Here is a 23,182-nt window from a genome sequence, read left to right as displayed (position 1 = left end):
GTTGCATATGCATGCCGTGTGACTCCTAGGCTAGCGATAGGTTAAAGGACCAAGAAGGGCGGCGGGAGTAATGCTCAGTGCACCAATGGATGGCTGAAAGTTAGCAGTACTGGCATCTATCAGCATCACCATGCCTATGCTCATATTTGGTAAAGTCTGCCAATTTGCATCACTGTGGTTATGCTAATAATATGCTCCTCCAGCATCTGATAAAACCATCTCAATTCCCTGGTGATTTTTGGGGCGAGGTGCAGAAGAGCCCAGAAGTGTAAATGTTTATAGGAGAAACCTACCATAGCAACAGAGTTGTCATTAGTTGTCTGCTTGGGATCAGAGTGAGGCCAATTCAGGAGATGCAATTTTATGCAATTAGCTTCCAGCAGCAATGCAATTCTTACTGGGTGGGGGTGACTTTTGGAATGGTGAGTTTCAGTGCTGAACCAGGAATGTAGGAAGACTCAGTTTGGGTAGTCCCCAAATTGGAAATGTTCCAGTTAAGATTTGCAGCGGCTTTAATTATTATTATTATTATTATTATTATTATTATTATTATTATTATTAGTTTATTTCTATAACACCATATAGGCACATTACACTTTACAAATAACTGGTTTGGCAGGTGCAGGATCCTCCCATGAGGAGATTGCTATCAGAAATAGGCTGAGAGAAACAACAGAGGAAATGGGGACATAAAGGCCAGATCAGGCTAGGCTGGGGAAGCAAGCATATGTGTATAATTTTATTAATTTAGCAAAAAATTATATGCCACTTAAGTTACTTCCATCAGCATTTTAGTGTGAATTTTTCCTAATATACACATTTTTTAATGCAATTTTTCTTGAAATACATATTTTTTGCGAAAGTTTTCCCCAATATAATGCATTCTCTTACATCACTTTCACTATATATGCATATTTATGCATAGTTTAACCTAGTACGTACAATTTTGTACCCATCGCTTGTCTGAAGAACTGCATTGCAAAATTCAAAAGAATGCCTGTTTCAAAGGAAAGGTGTGTTTTTTGGTTCACGTGTTGTTTCAGAAAGTGTGGCTAGGCATGTTCTCCTTTAGATGCAAACTGGGTTGAATTCCTTCCCCATCCCTATTGCCCACCCAGGTCAGCTCTCTCATCCATGATCAGAGAATGTGCTATATATTTGCAGCAAAAGAGTTACCTTGAAGGAAAATGGTCTGAGCACAAGAAGTCTGTAATAATAATAATAATAATAATAATAATAATAATAATAATAATAATACTAAATAAATAAATAAATAAATAAATAAATTATACTAGACTTGTTCTGTCATGGTGCTGCTGGAGTAACTATGATGTGGTTGGAATTAGTAGAAGGATTTCATTGGGTAAATCTAATTCAGCTGCAATACTGTACCTGCTTAACCTGGGGGTAAGTCCCACTGAGTTCAAGTTGATATGTATATAGGATTGAACTGTTTTCTGATTTCTCCTTAGAACTAATAGGCTTCTGTGCTGTGAGCATAGCTTTTATAACTAGCTCTGAATTTACTGCAACAACGTGAACGGGAAGTCTCACTTCACAGCAAGTTTAGCGCAGTTTAACATCTCTGGTGTAGATGCTGGCTGCGTTACAGCTGCTGGATGCTTAGCATGTTTTCTGGAGAAAGCTTCAGTAGAAATCCATATCATGGTTTCTGCACAGCCATTTTTAGTAGCTCCTTGTATTGCCAATTCTTTTAATTGTAATTGTAGTACACCTGTGTACTCTCTCACCTGTGGAACGCCCTCCCTGGGGAGGCTTGGCTGGCGCCTGCCTCCTTATCCTTCTGTCACCTGGCAAAGACTATATAAAAAAATAATTCCAAGATTTTTAACCCTTTCATTCTGTCTGGGTATAATTGACCATAGCAACAACCAATAAAAATAGTGACGTTTATTGCAAACTTATCTTTTTCTCTCTCTCAGGCCTTCCTAAATCAGTCCATTCTGTTTCTCCAGCTTTTAATTATTGCTGACTTAATTTTTTTTAGCAAAAAAAAAAAAAAAAAGCCAATCACACATTTAATATGGTTTGTATTCTGTTTTATATTCAATTTTTGTGTACTGCTCTGGTGTTCTTTGAATGTAAAGGTACAGGGACCCCTGACCGTTAGGTCCAGTCGTGGCCGACTCTGGGGTTGCAGCGCTCATATTGCTTTATTGCCCGAGGGAGCCGGCGTACAGCTTCCGGGTCTTGTGGCCAGCATGACTAAGCTGCTTCTGGCGAATCAGAGTAGCGCACGGAGACGCTGTTTACCTTCCCGCCGGAGCGGTACCTATTTATCTACTTGACATGCTTTCGAACTGCTAGGTTGGCAGGAGCAGGGACTGAGCAACGGGATCTCACCGCATCGTGGGGATTCGAACCACCGACCTTCTGATCGGCAAGCCCTAGGCTCTGTGGTTTAACCCACAGCGCTACCCGCATCCTCTTTGAATGTAGAGCTGACTATAAATTCTGAAACAAACAAATAGGAACATAGGAACACGTCTTATACCAACTCAGACCTTTGGTCAATTTAGCTCAGTATTGCCTAAAACAGCAGGATAAAACCACTCAAATAGCAGTCCACAGAAAATGTAATATGAAATAATGAACAGGGACATTTAAAAACTCCAGCCCAACACCATTAATTAAAAGCAGATGGGAACAAAGTAATGTCTTTAGCCGTTTTTAAACAGGCTTTAAAAAGGAAGGCACATGTGCCTCCTGCAGAAGGAAGCTCCCACAAAGGTGGGGCTGCCACAGAAAAGGCTCTGTTCTTTATGCCTCCATCCTTGATGGTTGACCTTGATGGCAAACCTATGAGCAGGGCCAGCTGGTTGACCAGCAGGGCCTGCTAGTCGGTTTCAGCCCTGATGAAAACAAAATCCTTTTTTGTGGCAGCTCTGATTAATTGTATTGCATGAAGTTAATTAACTGTATTGTATAGTTGGCATACATGCACAACACACCTCAGTGTGGCAGAATGCCATCAAAGCTACAAGAACCACAGCATCTTGGATTGTTACAGTATACGATGTACGTAACAGCAAAGCTGGAAAAATAGCAGCGAGCATCAAATTTTTAGACATCAGCCCTGCAGAGGGATGGAAAGTAGGTCAAAATTCTTAGGTGTCAGAGCCAAATTTGAAGGCAGCTGGTTGACCAGCTGTTTAGGATTTTTCCAGCATTGCCTAAGACATTGCCTTCCTCTTTATTTCCTATTGTATTATTTGGAATTGACTAAAAAAAACCCACTCACTTAATAATATCTTCTATGTCCCTAATAAATCCAAGACAAAACTAGTTGTGAGTATTTTTCACAAGTGTTGTAAGCTATGGCTATACCGTATGCTTATTTTCAGTGGAGGAGCTCTAGTTGAATTCAGTGAGCTTACATCTGAGTAAACATGGAGAGAATCTAGCTGCAAGTTATTAGCTGTGCAATGATACATTTATGTAAAGGTAAGGTAAAGGGACGCCTGACCATTAAGTCCAGTCGTGACCGACTCTGGGGTTGTGGCGCTCATCTCGCTTTATTGGCTGAGGGAGCCAGCGTACAGCTTCCGGGTCATATGGCCAGCATGACTAAGCCGCTTCTGGTGAACCAGAGCAGCGCACGGAAATGCCGTTTACCTTCCCGCTGGAGCAGTACCTATTTATCTACTTGCACTTTGATGTGCTTTCAAACTGCTAGGTTGGCAGGAGCTGGGACCGAGCAACGGGAGGTCACCCCGTCGCGGGGATTTGAACCGCCGACCTTCTGATTGGCAAGTCCTAGGCTCTGTGGTTTAACCCACAGCACCATAGCTGTCAACTTACAGATTTGAAATTAAGGGACCAGCAGCTTTGAAAATAAGGGACCTGCAGCCTCACCTGTTCCAGGAACTCCAGTCTTCCTGTCCTCCTGCAGTCTGATCAAACTCAAGCTGGTAGCTTCGAGAACACTGTCCAACCAACTTTGTAACCAGAGGTTCAACTGAATAGAATCTGAATCACATGTACCACAAGGCCTATGCTGCCTCAACTTAAGATGGCTCCCCGGCCTGGCTTTGCTCTGCAAAGTTTGCAGCAGCACATGCAACAAAATGGCGTCCAGCATTCAAAAAACCCCTCAGCTTGCATTAACTAGCCACACACAAGGCATGCAAGCTCCACCCCCCAGTCGTTCTTAGACACAGCCAAGCAACACAGTTGGAGCCTCCCTCCTCCCTGGTCGGCAGGGAGGGAGAGGAGCTGCTTTCTTTGAAATTTAAGGGACATCATTTAAGGGACGTTTAAGGGACATCCATCAATAAGGGACAGCAGCGGGACATGGCTCTGGAATAAGGGACTGGCTGTCCCTTCAAATAAGGGACACTTGACAGCTATGCACAGTGCCACCCACGTCCCTATGATACATTTATGTACTATGCTCAAAATTATTCCTCCCGGGAGGTAGGTATAGGTTTGCAGCCTTAGACTGCCACTTGCGGTTCAGTAAAGTGTTCAGAGAGTTATGTTTTGCCTGCTTTTCATTTGGGTATTAATTGTGTTTTAAAGATGTATTGTAATCTATGATTGCCAGTCTTATGTTTTCAGAAGATGTTCCTAAAAGCAATAATGATAAATGCTTGATAAAGTCTCATAGTCACTCGGACAGAGCATGTCTCTTGCAATTTCAGCCACCTTGTTTCAGGGATTTGGAAAGAGAGTCAGGATTGTCAAACAGGACATTGTATATGCTGCCGTTATGTGAGCTGCAGCAGCATGGAAACAAGAAACTAAGGCTGTGTTCACACTACACCTTTCAGGTACATTTGAAGCTGTAGTTTGCTAAGGGTTGCTGGGAATTGTAACTCAGTGAGGGGTAAACTACAGGGTCCAGAATTCTTTGAGGGAAAGAATGTGTTTTGAATGTGCTTTAAAGGTTTTGTGTGCAGCCCACAGGTGCAGGCTGAAAATCTTAAGTTTTCTTTTCCTTTTTTCAAGGCCCAGCATCTAGCAATTGCACAGGTTTGAAAGCGTGTTGTGGTGGGCAGCCTCAGGGTACCAAGCTTTCTTGGGTGTTTTTGCCAGACTAGGATGTGCTGTTGAACTGTGATAATTGAACTTGGTTTCCAGGATTGGAGGACCAAGTGTATATAGAAACTAGTCTACTCCACAAAGTAAAATTTACACTTCTTGCTTCTTCCAGTTTTGCCTCTGGCTTCTCCCATGTGGCCCTTGGAAGGTTGCCCAAGTGGGAATAATAATAATAATAATAATAATAATAATAATAATAATAATAATAATAAGTGCTTTTTTCCTGGCGGTATGCAGGGGTACGCATACCCCTAAACATTTTTAAATCTTTGTACTTTTGTCCATTTACTGTATTTATTTCCCCCCGATTTGAACTATAAAATGGTGATTTTCCTGAGTCAAAATGAGAGTACCCCTAAACATTTTTTTAGAAAAAAAGCACTGATAATAATAATAATTAATTTTATTATTTATACCCCACCCGTCTGGCTGGGTTTCCCCAGCCACTCCGGGCGGCTTCCAGCACATATTTAACTATAACACAATGTCAAACGTTTAAAATTTCCCGATACAGGGCTGCCTTCAGATGTATTCTAAAAGTTTTGTAGTTCTTTATCTCCTTGACATCTGATGGGAGGGTGTTCCACAGGGAGGGTGCTACTGCCGAGAAGGCCCTCTGCCTGGTTCCCTTTAACTTCACTTCTCTCAGTGAAGGAACCGCCAGAAGGCCCTTGGAGGTGGATCTCAGGGAATCTAGCACTGGGGCTGTACCCCTCACAGTCTGGGCAAGGCTTGGTGGAATTTCAGAAGCAGAAAACACAGGAGTGGCATGTCGGGGGAGAGAAGGGACTTTCTAGTGATCATAGGGAGCGGCTTCCTTCTGCACTAGGTCATTGTTCTGTCTAGTACAGCACTGTCTACTCCGGCTGTGGAGCAGCTCTCTGAGGTCTCAGGCAGAGATCCCTTCCCTTGCCCTGCTGCCACCAATGACAGCAATTGAACCCGGGGCCTTCTGCATGCAAATATTGTGCTTTACCACTAAACTGTGGCTCCTGTCAAGGGATAGGAATTCCAGGGACGGGGCTTCAGCGTCCTGCACCCCTTGCACCCCTGCCCTCGTGAATCAGCAGAAGCAAAATGAATAATGCAGGATTAGCAAATCTGCTTGATTTGCATCATGTATGCAAGGTGCATAATTCAGCATTCTTCAGAGTCAAGCGTTGCTCTATTTAGGCCAGGCTGCATGGAGACCCGCAATGTGCATGCTGATTTCCACCTCACCCCCCTTCCTCAAACCCCTTTTGCATTAAAATTCTTTCTTCTTGCTGTGTCAGTTGACGTATAAGATCTTTTTTTTCACATGATCTTTTTTTTTACATGCAACTTGTCAGACTGTGCATCAAAAAGACAGCAAAGATGATACAATATATTTTATGGCTCGCCTCTGCCTATTGAAATTTGTTTTAGAAGAATTTGTACATTAAAAGGGCTCGTGGGAATAAGGATCCAAATGAAAGTTCAGGTGCTTTATTAATCTGTTCCAACGCAGCTGTGCCGGCTGAGGGTACCTGTGCCAAATCCTTTTAAGGCAGTGGAGCTGGTCCAGACCGTGATGAGGCTCTGCTCTTCCTCACAACCTTACGCAGTGACCCCAAGTGTAATAATTCCTCTTGAACCATCTGCTTCCCATTCTTGCCAGAGGGTTTTCTACGGAACTCTTGCCTAAGTTCTGGATAAATGTAGGACACACAAGAATATCCGAACAGGCCTTGTCAGCAGAATCATCTTAAGGGAGAACTTGCAATATTGCATTGCTCCTTGAAACACATGGCTTCCCACAGATACTGAAAATTACAGGCAAGCCTATGCTTTATTCGTTTGCTTTCAAAAGAATTTTTATTTGAGTAATTGCACGTGTAAACAAAACCATGCGGATGGACTTCCAAATATAAAACGCATGTATTGCAAACTCTTAAATGGGTTTCATGCATGGAGGTACACATGAACCCACAAGCAAACACAAATATGCAATATTTATCTGTTAGAGAAAGCTGATTCACCATATATGATGCAACTGGAGCCCAAAATTCACTTAATGTTGCAAATGTTATTGGGCTATGTTAGGACGGCCAAGTGTTAGTTGTTTTGGTTCAGCTAGTGAAGCTCATTGAGAGGTGTCTACGTCTATGGGTAAAAAAGCATCATCCGCTAGCAAAATGGGACCGGACTATTGCCCCCATTCAACTAAAGAATCGCCAGCATTGCTCTGGACAAGAAGGCAGTCAGTACTCCAGTTGCCTTTTTGATATCTTGCAAGACATCATATGAGCTCCATTTACCTGCTGCGGCTCTGCTCCAATGTCATCCCTTGGATATATTAGAGCAAAGAAAATAAAAGCCCTGGTGGAACAAGTCAGAGACATATAGAGTCCAGCATTCTGTTCTAAGCTGAGAGATTCTAAGTTTTATCTTATATACATGCCCCTGAAAGTATTTTTACTCATCTCCTGTAATTTCTTCTCCCCTTCTCCTTTCACACTTAAGTTGCACCCTATTCTCCCACAAGCTATTTCTATCATTCCTCCTCCCTACCATATAAACTTATTCCTCCTTTCTTCTCTCATTTTCTTCCTTTCTAGCTATCACTATTATTATTAAAGTTTTAATGTTTTTTAGTGTTTTATTATGTTTTTATATGTGCTGGAAGCCACTCAGATCGGCTGAGGAAACCTAGCCAGATGAGTGGCGTATAAATAACAAAACGTTGTCGTTGTTGTTGCCAGCCAGGGGCATATCAGAAGACAAGAGCCCTCTCCCATGGATATTGCCTCTGATAATGGCGGTAATATGGCCATCATGACATAGATAGTCTTATCTATGGCCATATATAGTCTTATCCGATATGAATTTGTTCAATTCCCTTTTAAAACCATCCAAGTTGGATGGCCCAAAATGTATCTTTTAAAAAAATTTTATTTTATTGAGTTTTGCTGCCAATGATGTCACCTTTCCTTATGAAGAGCTTCTCCAGCTCCTTTGGTTGCCCTTTTCCAGCTCTACAATATTATTTTCGAGTCTTTTCTGTGCAGAATTGGGCTGTTAGGCACCACCGTCCTGAATGTTTCTTCATGGCATGTTCTCCCTTGAAATAATCTCCTAAGAACAAAAAGTCATTGGGGTGCCTCATTACTGTGGTCGGATTTATTCCGTGCCGCATTCCTCCCCCAAACCCCAAGCAAATTAATGCATTACGTATTTTATCCTTCTCTATTAGTTTTCAGATGTCAGTTGAAGAGGGTTTTATTTCAGGGGACAGCTGGGATCCATTGAATTATGAATTCGTGTTAACCGCTGGTGCTTCTGTTGGACACCTTTTGTTTTTCAAATGCTGTCTATTTAAAAAATGACTTCACCCTATCTCCCTAGTTAACTCAAGCCTTCTTCTGACTCAGTATGAAGCAATCACCCACCCAAAATGTTCCACGTGGCACAATTAATAGTCACACCGTTTTTACACAGCAATCTCAGGTATGACAGGAAATATTTTATATTACACACACACACACACACACACACACACACACACACACACACACACAGAGGACAAGCCTCTTGCTCTCTTTCATTCCCTCATACTTTGGTCACCTTTGTTGATCACCCTTCGTGACTAGAAATGGGAGATACATTTCTGAGGCAACAGTGTGGTTGTTTCTAAAAGAATTGCCCGTAAGACAAATAAAGCAAAACCCACTTCCTTCATCATACTCGGTATATTGACACGGGTCACGCTGTGGTCTAAACCACTGAGCCTCTTGGGCTTGCTGATCAGAAGGTCGGCTGTTCGAATCCTTCCGGCAGGGTGAGCTCCCGTTGCTCGGTCGCTGCTATTGCCAACCTAGCAGTTCGAAAGCATGCCAGTGCAAGTAGATAAATAGGTACTGCCGTGGTGGGAAGGTAAACGGCATTTCCATGTGCTCTGGTACTCGTCACAGTCCTCCGTGCGCCAGTAGCTGTTTAGTCATGCCCTGGAAAACTGTCTGTGGACAAACGCTGGCTCCCTTGGCCTGAAAGTGAGATGAGTGCCGCAACCCATAGTCGCCTTTGACTGGACTTAACCGTCCATGGGTCCCTTACCTTTACCTTTTACTCGGTATATATACTAGAAACCTTTTCTCTCCTTTTTGTGGGGTGGGGGCAGGATTTTTTAAAAAAACATTATTTATTATAGATAATCAAGTTTTCAAGGCAGATCTGCCACTCTGCTCCCTCATGAACCCCAGCTGGGTATGAGGGAAAAGGGATGAACTGGGAGATTCCAGAGGTGGATGGACTGAGGGAAGTGAAAGGGAGAAAAAGTGGAGAGTAGCAGGAGTCAGGGAAAGGAGGGAGAGAATTTAGTGTTTGTTGGGCAGAGAATGTGTGTGTGCCAATCTAGTAAATCTAGGTCAAATCTAGTAAAACAAATCCTTGAAAAATTGCCTAATTTTTCTATTCTGCTCCCTGAAACCACCATCAAATTACAGATCAGAGCTGTCTCCATTGACTGACCCATAAATATCATGGATGTGGGACATGGATCATTATGGGTCTTCACAGTGCTTTGTTTGCTGTGCATGATGGTGCTCACTGGTTTGTAGTACCGCCACTTCCTCTTCTTTGCTGCTCACGGCAGCCATTTTGTGCCGGCACCCATTAACACGTGCATCATTAAAAAAACTAATTAAAAGTAAAAAAGGAAAAATTAAAAAAGCACACTAGATCTTCATAAGCCTTAAATGGGGTCACCGCAAAACCATATAGGTAAGCTGTGTGGTCCACAAATGTGCTCAGTGATGTCTTAGTGGGTTCCTTGCCCTCCTATGTGAGGAAAATCATTAGGCGTGGCTGACATGGAAGTGCAGTTTATCTGGAGAGGGGCAATGAGTGCTGTGCAAATGCACTGGCAGAACCAATCCGGCAGTCATATGCGTGTGCATGCACAGAGCTGACCTCCCCCTTCTCCTCTCCTCACTGGTGCCAGCAGCGACTCCAGTGCCAGAAGGCCAACCACTTCAGAAAATCATCACCATCCAGGCAGATTTGTGCCCTGTGGAACGCCTTCCCATCAGGTGTCAAGGAAATAAACAACTATCTGACTTTTAGAAGACATCTGAAGGCAGCCCTGTTTAGGGAAGTTTTTAATATCTGGTGTTTTATTGTATTTTAAACATATTGTTGGAAGCCGCCCAGAGAGAGAGAGAGGGAGAGAGAGAGAGAATCCATTGCCCTTTGCTGTTCCCATGGGGAAATATCTCATTAAAGCTAATGGGAGCTTTTCTCCATGCAAATAAATCACTTGGAAGGTTTATTGCGCTCAAGCAGTATATATATTTCATTTTCAAAAAGTAGGAGGGACACAAGGCCCAACCAGATCGGGATCACAAAGGGCAGAGGATTGCCCACACACCCATGCCAATGTCCTAATCCAGATTGGGGCCTGCATTACGGGCAAAGTAGGTGATTAATGCAATACATGCAGTTTAAATATTTTTCATTACTTTTCAAAAGGAAGTTTATACAAAATTCTGCAAAATGCAGTGTTATCAAACAGTTTCTGATGACGATATACATAGTCCATATACAGTTACGGATCAATGTTGGAAAAAGACAAGGCATAAAATAAAATCAAAATAGACAAAGCACAGGTATGCGAATGCGTGGAAGGTAGCAACTGGAACTATTTATAGCACAGACATTATGGTTAAACAAGACAGGGCGACAAAAACATGGGTTCTATTATACCAAGGGAAAGTATTTAAAGTATTCAAATGCCCTGAGTCACTTTATCAGCCATATTTGTCTGTAAGCTCTCTCTCTCTCTCTCTCTCTCTCTCTCTCTCTCTCTGTGTGTGTGTGTGTGTGTGTGTGTGTGTGATCCTCAACCATGTTCCTCCTTGCTTTCAAATGAAACTAAATCAGGCCAAACAGGTACGAAATTGTCCTTTTTTTCTTTGGCCCCTAAGAACTCTCTGTTGATGGCTGCCTTCGGATGAGCCCTCACTCTTGCAAGTAAACAAGAGCAACAAAAGGATTTGCTCCAGTGCTTGCCTACACCGGTTACCAGTGTTCAGTAACTAGAAAATGTCAATACTATAACCATTATATTTGCTAATATAATCTACCCATGTAAAAATGTTTCATAACACAGCAGTTCTGAAAGTCAAATATGTCCAGATGGCACCCGTCTTGATGGGGAACCACAATACTTGTGGGGACATTTATTGTTTTTCTACGTGAAGGCAATTTCAGTTCAGTGTAATACTTGTGATTATTTTATTTTATTATTTTTTTCCAGTGTTTTTGATCAGCTTTGCTGCAAAATATCTTCTCCTTGAGGATGAACATTCAATATGTTCAATATCCTAGTGGTGGGTGGTGACCTTGCCAAAGTTTGTAATTCCTGCACTTGGAAGAAAAACTGTGGTGATTTATAATTCGAGGTGAACATTGTGGCCCTGAAAGTTCGTTTCCAGCTAGGATTGTAATCCAAACCAGAGAACAGCTCCTCCCGCACCCAAAAGATTTGCTTTCATAAACATTGTTGCCTGTTTTGAAGAGGTTCATCCATGGAGGGGTTAGTGCACTCACTTTGAAAGAAGTTGCATTCTTGTTGACACGTCTTTGATAAAAATCTGAACAGCGGATAACAATGGCTGGGATCCAGTGGAGATACTAATCCATGTGCAAGTGCTCACAAGTCCCAAACTGTAAACTGCTTTTCTGAGCTTAAGGAAGTTTGGGAGTTCAGCAAGGGGCATTTCTGGAGAGGAAACCGGTGCATGCAATGATCTGATTTATGAATGTGCATTGTGGTGCACAAGTACTGTAAACAGGATTCGGGTTAAACAAGACTTTTCTGTGCAGGACACAAGAGCCAGTGTGGTGCAGTGGTTAGAGTGTCAGAGATCAGGGTTCAAATCCCCAGTCACTGGGTGACCTTGGGGCCTGTCACCGCATCTCAGCCTAACCTGATTTATGGGGCTGTTGTGGGGATTAAATGAGGGGAGAGAACCATGTGCACTGCTTTCAGCCCCTTGGAGAAAAATGTGGGATATAGGTGCAAAATAAATAAATTAAATAAATGTGGGTCATCTTGATTTTAATATAAAGTGGGAGATTGGGGGTGAAGCATTGACAGGTAGGAGAGGGAAGGGGAATCAGATTCCTCCCCCAAGCATCACGTGTTTTTAAATGCAGTTTTTTTTTATCTCAGATCCCAGCTCAAGAAAAAGGCATTGGAAAGAAAGCAATTTTAGTGGTGGAAAGTGCTGGAGAGGAGGGCTTGGCTCTTGGCCTTGGTGTACTTTACCCCTCCACCACTGCCTGCCACTTTATATTAAGTTAATGGCAGCCTGGCTTCTACACACTGGTCTGTTGCTGCGGGTTGAAGTTTGACCCTTACATCCTGTGTTTTCCTAGCTGTGCCAATCTCAGCCTACTGCAGATTAAGTTTACGTAGCAATTTCCATTCTAATTATCTGTTTTCAATCACTCGCATCTTACATAAACTTTCCAGGCTTCTTCTCTGCCACAGATGTGTATATATAATTAAACAATTAACATTGCCAACTCTGTGGTATTCAGTAGAAGTAACCAGAGTTCGTAAAGCACACTTGTATATAGATATAGATATAGATATAGATATAGATATAGATATAGATATAGATATAGATATAGATATAGATATATTTTTTAAAAAGCAACAACTATGGATTAAATTGATGGTGGCTGAATGGAAAGGAAGTGTAGAATGGATTTATCTCACATAGAGTATACCTACCACGCTGAAAACTGGAGAGAAACTGAGTGTTTGGGCAGTGGGAATGTGTTCCACAGGGATTCACAGTAAGGTAAACATTTCCATAAAGTGCATTTGTACGTCAGGACCTCTTGTCTGCATAGAGTCTCAAACCAGGGTCCTCTGGGAGCTGAGCTGGGTTTTTGCTCCCATGACCTAAGATCCAAATGGCTTGCACAATTTCTTTATTTGTTTGTTCCATTTATATACCACTTTTCCTTCAGCGAGCCCAAGGTGGTATATGTGGTTCGCTTCTTCCCCATTTTATCATTGCAGCAACCCTGTGAGCTCAGGTTAGGCTGAGAGTCTGTGACTTGCCCAAGCTTCAGTCAGTGAGTTTCTTGGCTGAGCAGGGATTTGAACCTCGATCTCCCAGATCTTGGTCCGACACTCTGATCCGAGTTTCATTGGTTCCATGTGATTAGGAAGTATCCTGGTGATATTGTGAGTTACTATGACTTTGCTGAATGGTATTAGTTGTTTTGATGAATTTGTTGCTGTTTGCTTTATATGCTGTTGTGTGATAGTGTAGTGATCACAATGGGGTTTTGTTTTTGTTTTTTAAAAAATGCCATTGTGATTACTGCGAACCACTTTGAGCTCAACATTTGTTGTTGGGAAAGTGGAATACAAATACTAAATCAGCTCGTCATGCTTTTAAAAAAGAAGAAGAAGGAAAAATGCTGGTGGGCATGGGCCAAACCCTTAAAAAGGGTAAAGGGGACCCCTGACCATTAGGTCCAGTCGTGACCCATTCTGGGGTTGCGGCGCTCATCTCGCTTTATTGGCCGAGGGAGCCGGTGTGCAGCTTCCAGGTCATGTGGCCAGGATGACTAAGCTGCTTCTGGTGAACCAGAGCAGTGCATGGAAACGCCATTTACCTTCCGGCCAGAGTGGTACCTATTTATCTACTTGCACTTTGATGTGCTTTCGAACTGCTAGGTTGGCAGGAGCAGGGACCAAGCAACGGGAGCTCACCCCGTCGCGGGGATTCGAACCACTGACCTTCTGATAGGCAAGTCCTAGGCTCTGTGGTTTAACCCATAGCGCCACCCAGAAGCAGCTTAGTCATGCTGGCCACATGACCCGGAAGCTGTACGCCGGCTCCCTCGGCCAGTAAAGCGAGATGAGCGCCGCAACCCCAGAGTCGGCCACGACTGGACCTAATGGTCAAGGGTCCCTTTACCCTTTACCTTAGTAGGCGTTAGGCCCATCCAATATAACTATTTAGATCCCAGCCTTACCCATTGCTTCATCATTCTGTATTCTTGCATGGGTCTGTGCACTGCCCCATTACCACGTGATGTGGGAAAGAAGTGACTCTTCATGGGCAGGAAAGAATGTGCTCTGCTCATCTGTGGTTTTGACGCCTTTTAAAGTCACCTCTTTTTTTGGCCACAATTTGTGTAACAAATGGGTGCCAGAGATAGCATCTTTTAAAACCAGCTCCTATGGCCAAGGGGAGGAAATTAGCAGACTCTCCTTGGTCAGCAAACCTTCATCATACATTAACACCCATGGCAAACAAGCAAACTAAAAGGACCACAGAAAGAAGTTTCACACCTTATTCCCCCACCCCCACCCCGAATTCTCAGGAAGGCAAAACCTGCTTTTTTATTGTTTAGGTGACAGGTGAAGACCCTTTTATTCTCCAAGGCTTTAAAGAGCGGACTGGTGTTGGCTGCTGCTTTTATTGGCTTGCAAAACAGGTTTTTGCTGCTCCTGTTCTTTCAAAACTCTTTGTGTGCGTTTTTAATTGTTTTATAATTAAAGTAAACAGTTTTAGATATTTTAAATAGAAAAAAAGGATATGTAAATGTTTCAAACAAACAGAAATAAGCTCAAAGGAAAAGAAACGTTCCGTGCAGCATAGTGGAGGGAACAAAGCTTTCTGGTGCCATTTTTAGTTAAACATCTGAGCTAGGTTAAGAGCTTTGAGAACTTAAAGACGAAAAGTCGCTTTATCCAGGGATAGCCCACATATATATTGACCTGTTCTGACCTCTTTTTCTTAATGGTGACTGCTCCTGCTCAGGCTGCACAGAAAAACCATTTTGGTTCCAGAAATTCATTCTGACTTTTCAGCTAAGATATAATTGATAGAATTCTACAGGATGGGCTATTAGTGTGTGAAAACAGTTCAGTTCCAATGATCCCCAGGCATGCACCTCCAAATGGTGGAGATCTCGGACGTCATCTTAGCACCCAGGCACCTTCACTTGTTCGTAAATGGTTGAAAGCTAGGTGCAAAATGTGCTTGGCACCCGGCTAATTTTGAACACTGATTTTAAGCACATCCAGTACGCAGGACTTCATCCCTACAAAGAACCTTCAGAGTGCTACCATTCCCAGCAGCATTAACAAACTGCAGTTCCCAGGATTTGTTGAGGGGAGTCACGTGTGTGTGTTGCATGTGCAGTGTGCAGTGGTGTAGATCTGCTGTGACAAATGTGTCATAGCTTGAGCTGTAGCAGAAAAGGCGCAGCTCCATCAGATACATGAAAGTGGACCACAGACGTTATACAGTGGTGCCTCGGGTTAAGAACTTAATTCATTCTGGAGGTCCATTCTTAAATGGACCTCCATTCATTCTGGAGGTCCATTCTTAATTCATTCTGGAGGTCCATTCTTAAATTCATTCTGGAGGTCCATTCTGAAACTGTTCCTAACCTGAAGCACCACTTTAGCTAATGGGGCCTCCTATTGACACCGTTTCGCTGCTGCGCGATTTCTGTTCTCATCCTGAAGCAAAGTTCTTAACCCGAGGTACTATTTCTGGGTTAGCGGAGTCTGTAACCTGAAGCGTCTGTAACTCGAGGTACCACTGTATATGATATGCACATAGATCCAGAAGGAGAGGGGTATGGTAGAATCTGTGTTGCAGAATGAGATAAAAGAAGTGTATCCATATCTTTGTTGCCCTACTGATAGCGATGCAATTTGAGCTGCAACCACAAACACACTAGGACAGCCTTCGCCAGCATTGGTGTTTGTCAAATGTTTTGGTCTACAGCTCCCAATTATTATTTGATTGTTTCATCGAATTTATACACTGATTTGTGGGGAAACCCTCAAAGCAGTTTACAATAAAGAATAAAGCAATAATGGAGCAATCGATAGCTCCAGCCAGCATGAGTTGTAGTCCAAAACACAGGGACAACACCAGGTGTATAAGATTGTACATGCTGTTGAGAAGGTGGGCAGGGAGAGTTTTTTCTTCCTCTTTTTCAATGCTAGAACCTGGTCTCATCCGGGGAAGCTGAATGCCAGAAGATTCGAGACAGACAAAAAGAAAGCACCTGTTTCTTTTGCTACTGCAAGTGACGGCCACCAGCTTGGGCTGGATTTAAGGGGACCAGACACATTCATGGGGGATAAAGCTATCAATGGCCCCTTGTCATGATGGATAAGTTGCACTGCTTCCAGTATCAGATGCAGTACCCAGAGGCTTCTGAACAGAGATTTTTTTTACTTTATTATGGCACGGGCAACTTTCTAGGTGACTAGCTTTCTGAGACCCATCGTATAAATTCCCCATCGACATGTAAATGCTGGAGAATGGACAGGCATGCCACTGACCTTCGTTTATTTATTCCACTTTTTGTATAATTCATGGCCATAAAATATAGGAAGGGGATTTGCAAACAAGTTCATTATTCTTACCCAGATTTAGAATGTTACTAGTAATTTTCATTTGGCGTTTAGAAAACCTCTACCAGATATTACTAGAGGAAATGGTGTCTTGTTTTGTTTGCTTCATTAAAAAAGGGAAAAGGTGACACTTCAGCAAGGATCTTCTTGTGCTGTCAAAAATCCATGTTAATTCAGACAAGCTTAATTGGTTGTAAACACCTGTTTTTTGTTGTTTATTAGTTCAGTGATTTTCAACTGAATGCAAGTTGAACTGGAAATCATTAGCCGACAGCAGATGTACGGATTTCATGATATAACTGTTCCAATTCGCTAATGACTTGACAAACCATTATTTTTTTGTAAACGGGGTTTATCCATGTGAGATACTCTAAATCTATGTGACCTGCAGAAAGACAGTGATTTTGCAACTCTCCCCCTGCTACCTGAATCTGGATAACACGTTTTTACAATTTTGTATTCTGCAGGTTGGAAAACGTTGGGAAACTGGTACGAGAAGCCAATCATGATGGGATTAAAGAATCTAGCTGCCTTTCCTGGTGGTCTTCACCTTTTAAGTGTTTGTGTGCTGTTGCTGCTATTTCACATGGACAAAGTGCATGCAGAACATCCGTCCGAAAATGTCAGCAAAGAGGATCCCTGCACTGGTACCTATTTCTGTAAGAAAGGTGTGATTTTGCCAATCTGGGAGCCTCAAGACCCTTCCTTTGGAGATAAAATAGCAAGAGCTACCGTATACTTTGTGGCTATGGTCTATATGTTTCTAGGAGTATCCATCATAGCAGACCGCTTCATGTCATCCATAGAAGTTATCACATCCCAAGAAAGAGAGATCACAATCAAGAAACCCAATGGCGAGACCACCAAGACGACTGTCAGAGTTTGGAATGAGACTGTTTCCAACTTAACGCTGATGGCTCTGGGCTCTTCTGCACCTGAGATTCTCCTTTCTGTCATTGAAGTGTGCGGCCATGGCTTCACTGCAGGGGACCTTGGGCCGAGCACCATTGTAGGAAGTGCTGCTTTTAACATGTTTGTCATCATAGCCATCTGTGTCTACGTTGTCCCTGATGGGGAGGTCAGGAAGATTAAGCACCTCCGTGTGTTTTTCGTCACGGCCGCTTGGAGCATCTTTGCCTACACATGGCTCTACCTGATTTTGTCTGTCATATCGCCTGGGGTTGTCGACGTCTGGGAAGGCTTGCTCACCTTGTTCTTTTTCCCCATCTGTGTGGTGTTCGCATGGGTTGCGGACAGAAGGCTTTTGTTCTACAAGTACGTCTACAAGAAGTACAGGGCTGGCAAGCAGAGGGGCATGATCATCGAGCACGAAGGCGAAGGGCCACAGTCCAAAGCGGACATTGAAATGGATGGGAAGGTGGTGAATTCTCATGTCGAAAGCTTCTTGGACGGCACCCTGGTCCTAGAGGTGGACGAGAAGGACCACGACGATGAGGAAACAAGGAGGGAAATGGCCAGGATCCTCAAAGAGCTGAAGCAGAAGCACCCAGACAAAGAAGTCGAGCAGCTGATAGAGCTAGCTAACTATCAGGTATTGAGCCAGCAGCAAAAGAGCCGAGCCTTTTACCGTATCCAGGCTACTCGGCTCATGACGGGAGCTGGCAACATACTGAAGAGGCATGCAGCTGACCAGGCAAGGAAAGCGGTCAGCATGCACGAGGTCAACTGTGAAGTGGCAGACAACGACCCTATCAGTAAGGTCTTTTTTGAGCAGGGCACCTACCAGTGCCTTGAGAACTGTGGCACGGTAGCCCTAACTATTGCTCGCCGTGGTGGCGATTTGACCAAGACCATCTCAGTTGACTTCCGAACAGAAGATGGCACAGCCAACGCTGGCTCCGACTATGAATTCACTGAAGGGACTGTGGTGTTTAAGCCAGGCGAGATGCAGAAGGAAATACGGGTGGGCATAATTGACGACGACATATTTGAGGAAGACGAGAACTTCCTCGTTCACCTCAGTAATGTGAAAATGTTATCTGAGGAGGGAGAGGACGGCGTTCTGGAGGTCAACCACATTGCAACCGTGGCTTGCCTGGGGTCGCCTGCTACTGCCACTGTCACGATCTTTGACGACGACCATGCTGGCATTTTTACCTTTGAGGAGCCAGTCACTCACGTGAGTGAGAGCGTGGGAACGATGGAAGTGAGAGTGCTACGGACATCTGGAGCGCGAGGAAATGTTATTGTGCCCTACAAAACCCTCGAAGGCACGGCCAAAGGGGGCGGTGAGGACTTCGAAGACACTTGCGGAGAGCTTGAGTTCCAGAACGACGAGATTGTGTAAGTACTGCTAAACCTTTGTGGCTTGTCAACAGTTCAGGTATACTTGCAATCATATCTGGTAAAATGTTATCGTCAGAGTTCATGCTGAATCAAATGCTGGGTGCTCTTGTGTGTAAAATATAGAGGAAGCCATGGCACCTTAGGTGCTGTGTGTGTGTGTGTGTGTGTGTGTGTGTGTGTGACTGTGACTGTGGCAAACCCATGCAGATTCCCCATGTTATGAAGCTGTGTGCCTGTCAGAGAGCGCTGTCAAAAGGAGTGAATCCCAGAAGTGTGTCTGTGCATTGTTTCGAAAGTCCACATGACTGTTGTGTGGAAATTACCAGCCTTTTCAGAGATCCCAGGTGGGAGTAGCTCTAAACAGTACAAGGTGAAACCAATGTAGACATCGTAGTCTCTTTTCCCATGCACACTTTTAAGGCTTGAGCTCATCAGGTATGTGGCTAGGAAGATCTCGCTTTCAGAGCTTTTCTGGGATGGCCCTGCTGTTCCCTTTGCAAAAAGCAGCCTGAGACTAATAAGCACCGTCAGGTTGCAAGTTCAGAGAGGGCTGTCATTAGCCTTTGTGACATCATGAAATATTTATGCCCTGCGCTTTCAAGTTAATGTTGCCACGTGGGGGAAAGTCCAATTAGGCAAGTCAGCCAGGTTTGACAGTTTACAGACGGGGAAAGAGGCTAGGGAAGAAACATTGCTGATAAGCATTTCCTGGCAACTAGGGACAGAATTTCCCTCTTTCGTTTCTGCACAAAATTGTAAATATATTATTGTCTATTTATTGTATGGTGAAGGGAAGGGAAGTAATGGAAGTCTGAAGGACCACCCTGCAAATCAAATAATACTTCATCCTATATACTTCAGTGTGAAGGAAAGAGGCCACTGCCCATCTCAAGTTCTAGTCCCTCATGAAAACAAACTATTCCTAAGGCAAAACCACTTGTGAATAATCATGCACCTTGCATTAACTCTGAAGATCATGGACCAGTTCCCTATTTAAAGGAAGTCTGCTGAGACCGGCACATTGAATGCTTAACGTTAAGTTTTGTGACTTAGTTTATGCATTCACATAATGAATTTGCACCTTGTTGCCGTGCATAATGTGGAGGTAGAAATTGTTCTAGCAGTGGTGCTGATAAATAAGCGAAGGGCTTTAAAAAATTTATTTTGCGAGGGCGCCAACCTGTGGGATGAAAGACTCGTTTCCTTGTTCAATATTTACATGTGTTCAGAAGCGTCACCTAAGCAAAATGCTTTGAGTCCCCCACCTACCTGCCCATTGGGTAAGCTTGGTTTTCATTACGAGGTTTTTCTTTCTTTCTTGAGACCATCAATGTTGATGGCTATATTTCCCTGCTGGCATCATTGGGCAGTGATTGATAACTTCGACAGCGTTCTAGTGTTTTTGAATTCAAGCTGGCTGTTGTTTTAGGTTTAAAATGGTTAGAGATACCTGAGATGCAGGGACGTGACATTTCTGTTGCCTGCCCCACCCTTGAAATGTGACTTACCCCATCTCTGGGCCCATTATGCTTCTGCACATTCATGATCATGTTTGCTGAGAATCCAGTTTTCCGGCCACATGCACTTAAGACATATACGCCCCATTTAAACATCTATGTGCAATGCATTAATGCAGCAGGTTCATTATGTGGGGCAGCTGCAATCCTGTGCTACATGCTGAGGTATAAATGGAAAACTGCTTGAATATATATATTAGAAGGGGTAAAGGTAGTATTCTGGATGCCCTGAATCTTTCATTTTCCTTCTGAATCAATGCATGGTATTCTGTGGAATCAGGATGAATAAGAGCAGGTGCTGTAAGGAGTTTTACGGTGGTTTAAAACTTTGTGCTGAAGTTTTTAAACTGCCTGGAATAAAGAAAAAGAGAAACAATAGCAAAGGAGGAGAGGAAGTCAAGGTGTAAAATATCTGAACTGGAATCAACTAACTGGTACACTAATGGAAACCAGGGCAAGGACTCCAAGCTAACGCATGTGTCCAGGAGGAGAAGGGGGATAGTTTTGTTGTGCCAGCAGAAATACTTGATGTTGCATTTGTCCTTATGAAGTTATGGCAAATTCAATTTGATATCTGTTTTATCTGGGAGGTTCTGTAGATGTGTGAGTTCAGGTGTGTGCAAAATGCAGCCAGTGTGTGATGTACTGAAGTGTATCAGCAAGGCAGAACAACGTTTTTGAGCAACTAGTCTTTGATCTCTCAAGACTTATCTGCTGTCTCAGTGAATCTGTGCTTCACTTAGTTTTAAAGAATTCACAATATACATCCAGACCAGCCTCTCTATTTTTGGGGAGAGAAAGGGGGGGGGTTACCATATCAGCAAAGCAGCAGCAGCAATGTCAAAATTTATGAAGTTTGCTACTGGCTTTTAGAAAGAGTGTGGTGAGCCTATGGCCCTCCAGATGTTGGATTTAAACTCCCATCAACCCAGCTTGCATGGCCAGTGGTCATGTGGTTCAGAAACATATAGACAATTTTAGAATGGGCTCAAAATGTGCTGGTTTTCCTGGTGCCGGCCAGGGTGAACTGTTGAAAGAAAATGTGCTGGTGGTCATGGAAGATATGAAAAGAAGCACATATCTGTCTAGTTTGGGCCCAAAGTGTGAGAATTCAGCATAGGTGGCACTTGGTTTCCCAACATTAGGGAACTGTTTGAAAATTTTTGCCTAACCGACAAATCATTATTTCCGGAAGACCATGCAGAGATTATGTGCCTGAAGCCCGTTCACTGGTTCAACTCATTTGCTATGATCTCAAGCTGGCATGGCTAATTTTAGAAACATATAGAATAATTTGAAATAGTTTGTGCAGATCGAGTTGCAACCTTTCACACACACACACACACATATACACACATAACTGGATAAGAGTAGTAGACCTTTCCTGGTAGTCTTGCAAAAGAGGCTTTGTGCTGCCCCAGCAGTGATACTCTATATTTTATTGATTGGTGTAAGATTGCAGCCATGATAAGAAACCTTTTCTAAGAGACGAGTGTCAGAGCAACACAGGCAGCTAAGATAGGCTAGTAAATGAAATGAATGAAGGCTTAAAAAAAAAAGCAGCACTCGAAAGATGTGGCCTAATTTTTAGAGGTGCTCAGAGCCAAGAACTCTCGGCGAAAAATCAATAGGCGTTATGGGTGCTTCGTTCTTCTGAAAATGATCCTCTTTAGCCTCTGTTATGCATTTCCCCAAGGCCCAATTATATAAAGCAAAGTTGCCTCGCCGTGTCCACGGAGGCTTCCCATCCATCAGAGGACGTTTTGTGGTGTTTTCTTCTCCACGGTCTATCAGACAGCTTCGGAGTAAAGTGAAAGCTTTTGTTTTACTCCAAGGGTTAGGGAACCATTGACAGCTTTCCAGATGCTGCTGAATTGCAGCTCCTTTCAGACCCAGCAAGAATGGCCATTGGCCAGGGCCTTTTCTGCAGTGGCTCTCCATTTGTGGAATGCTTTCCCCAGGGAGGTTCACCTGGCACCTTCATTGTATATTTGTAGGTGCCAGGCGAAAACATTCCTCTCAAACCAGCCTTTTGGCTGATTAATATCCTACAGCCTTTAAAATGTGTTTGTTTGGGGGGGGGTATTGTTTTGTTTGTTTACTTGGTTTTTTTATCTTGTTTTTGTTCCGTCAACCACCCTGAGATCTTGTGATGAAGGGTAGTATATAAATTTAATAAATAATAAAATAACATAATACATGAATGAATGAAAAAAGATGTTCATGCTGGCTGAAATGTGGCTTTTCTAATCAATTAACTAAATAAAGCTTTATTTGATGATGTATTCAGCTGATCAGACCAATTAAACTTTGCAGCCCTAATACATAATGTTTGGTTGTTTTTTGTTGTTGTTTTTTAAAGAAGGCAAACAAACATTACAATACATTTTTTAGAACTTCCGCTTTTCTGTGTGCAAAATCCACTTTCCATACACCAGGATTTTAGAAGAAAAACCTGCTTTTCGTCACGAATGGGGGGGAAATGGCTCCGAAGCCTAAAATAAGCTGGCATCTAGAGAAACTTATTTGTGACTTCCCTGAACAGGATCTCAGCTTTTCTTGCAATGAATTAAGATATAAATAAAGAAAATTGCTTTTGACAGCTGCAGCTGTATTTTATTCTGTCTGGGGCTGATAACAGGATCACTGCAGAAAGACTGGAGGATTGTGGAACCAGATAGGCTCCCACACACACTTAAAAAAATAATAATAATTAGTGCACAGGCAGCAGAACTCGTGTGGAGCCAATGTGGCCTAGTGATTAGTGTTGGCCTAGGACAACCTTTCTCAACCTGTGGCTCCCTAGATGTTGTTGAACTACAACTCCCATCATCCCTAGCTAGCAAGGCCAGAGCTCAGGGATGAT

At 43.1% G+C, this 23,182-nt stretch overlaps 1 protein-coding gene across 9 annotated transcripts in view; it reads left to right on the top strand.

Moving 5' to 3' along the window:
* Positions 1 to 23,182, top strand: part of SLC8A1 (solute carrier family 8 member A1) — a 287,090-nt gene that overhangs the window by 42,353 nt on the left and 221,555 nt on the right. For all 9 annotated transcript variants that reach the window (XM_028724949.2, XM_077925478.1, XM_077925482.1 and 6 more), the window contains exon 2: positions 16,960 to 18,796. In XM_028724949.2, coding sequence (XP_028580782.2) covers positions 16,998 to 18,796 — 1,799 coding nt within the window. In that variant the 5' untranslated portion in view covers positions 16,960 to 16,997. The remainder of the gene's footprint in view (positions 1 to 16,959; positions 18,797 to 23,182) is intronic.

The sequence above is a fragment of the Podarcis muralis genome, chromosome 3, assembly GCF_964188315.1.
Source record: "Podarcis muralis chromosome 3, rPodMur119.hap1.1, whole genome shotgun sequence".
NCBI lineage: Eukaryota > Metazoa > Chordata > Lepidosauria > Squamata > Lacertidae > Podarcis > Podarcis muralis.
This window is presented reverse-complemented; position numbering and strand designations above follow the sequence as displayed.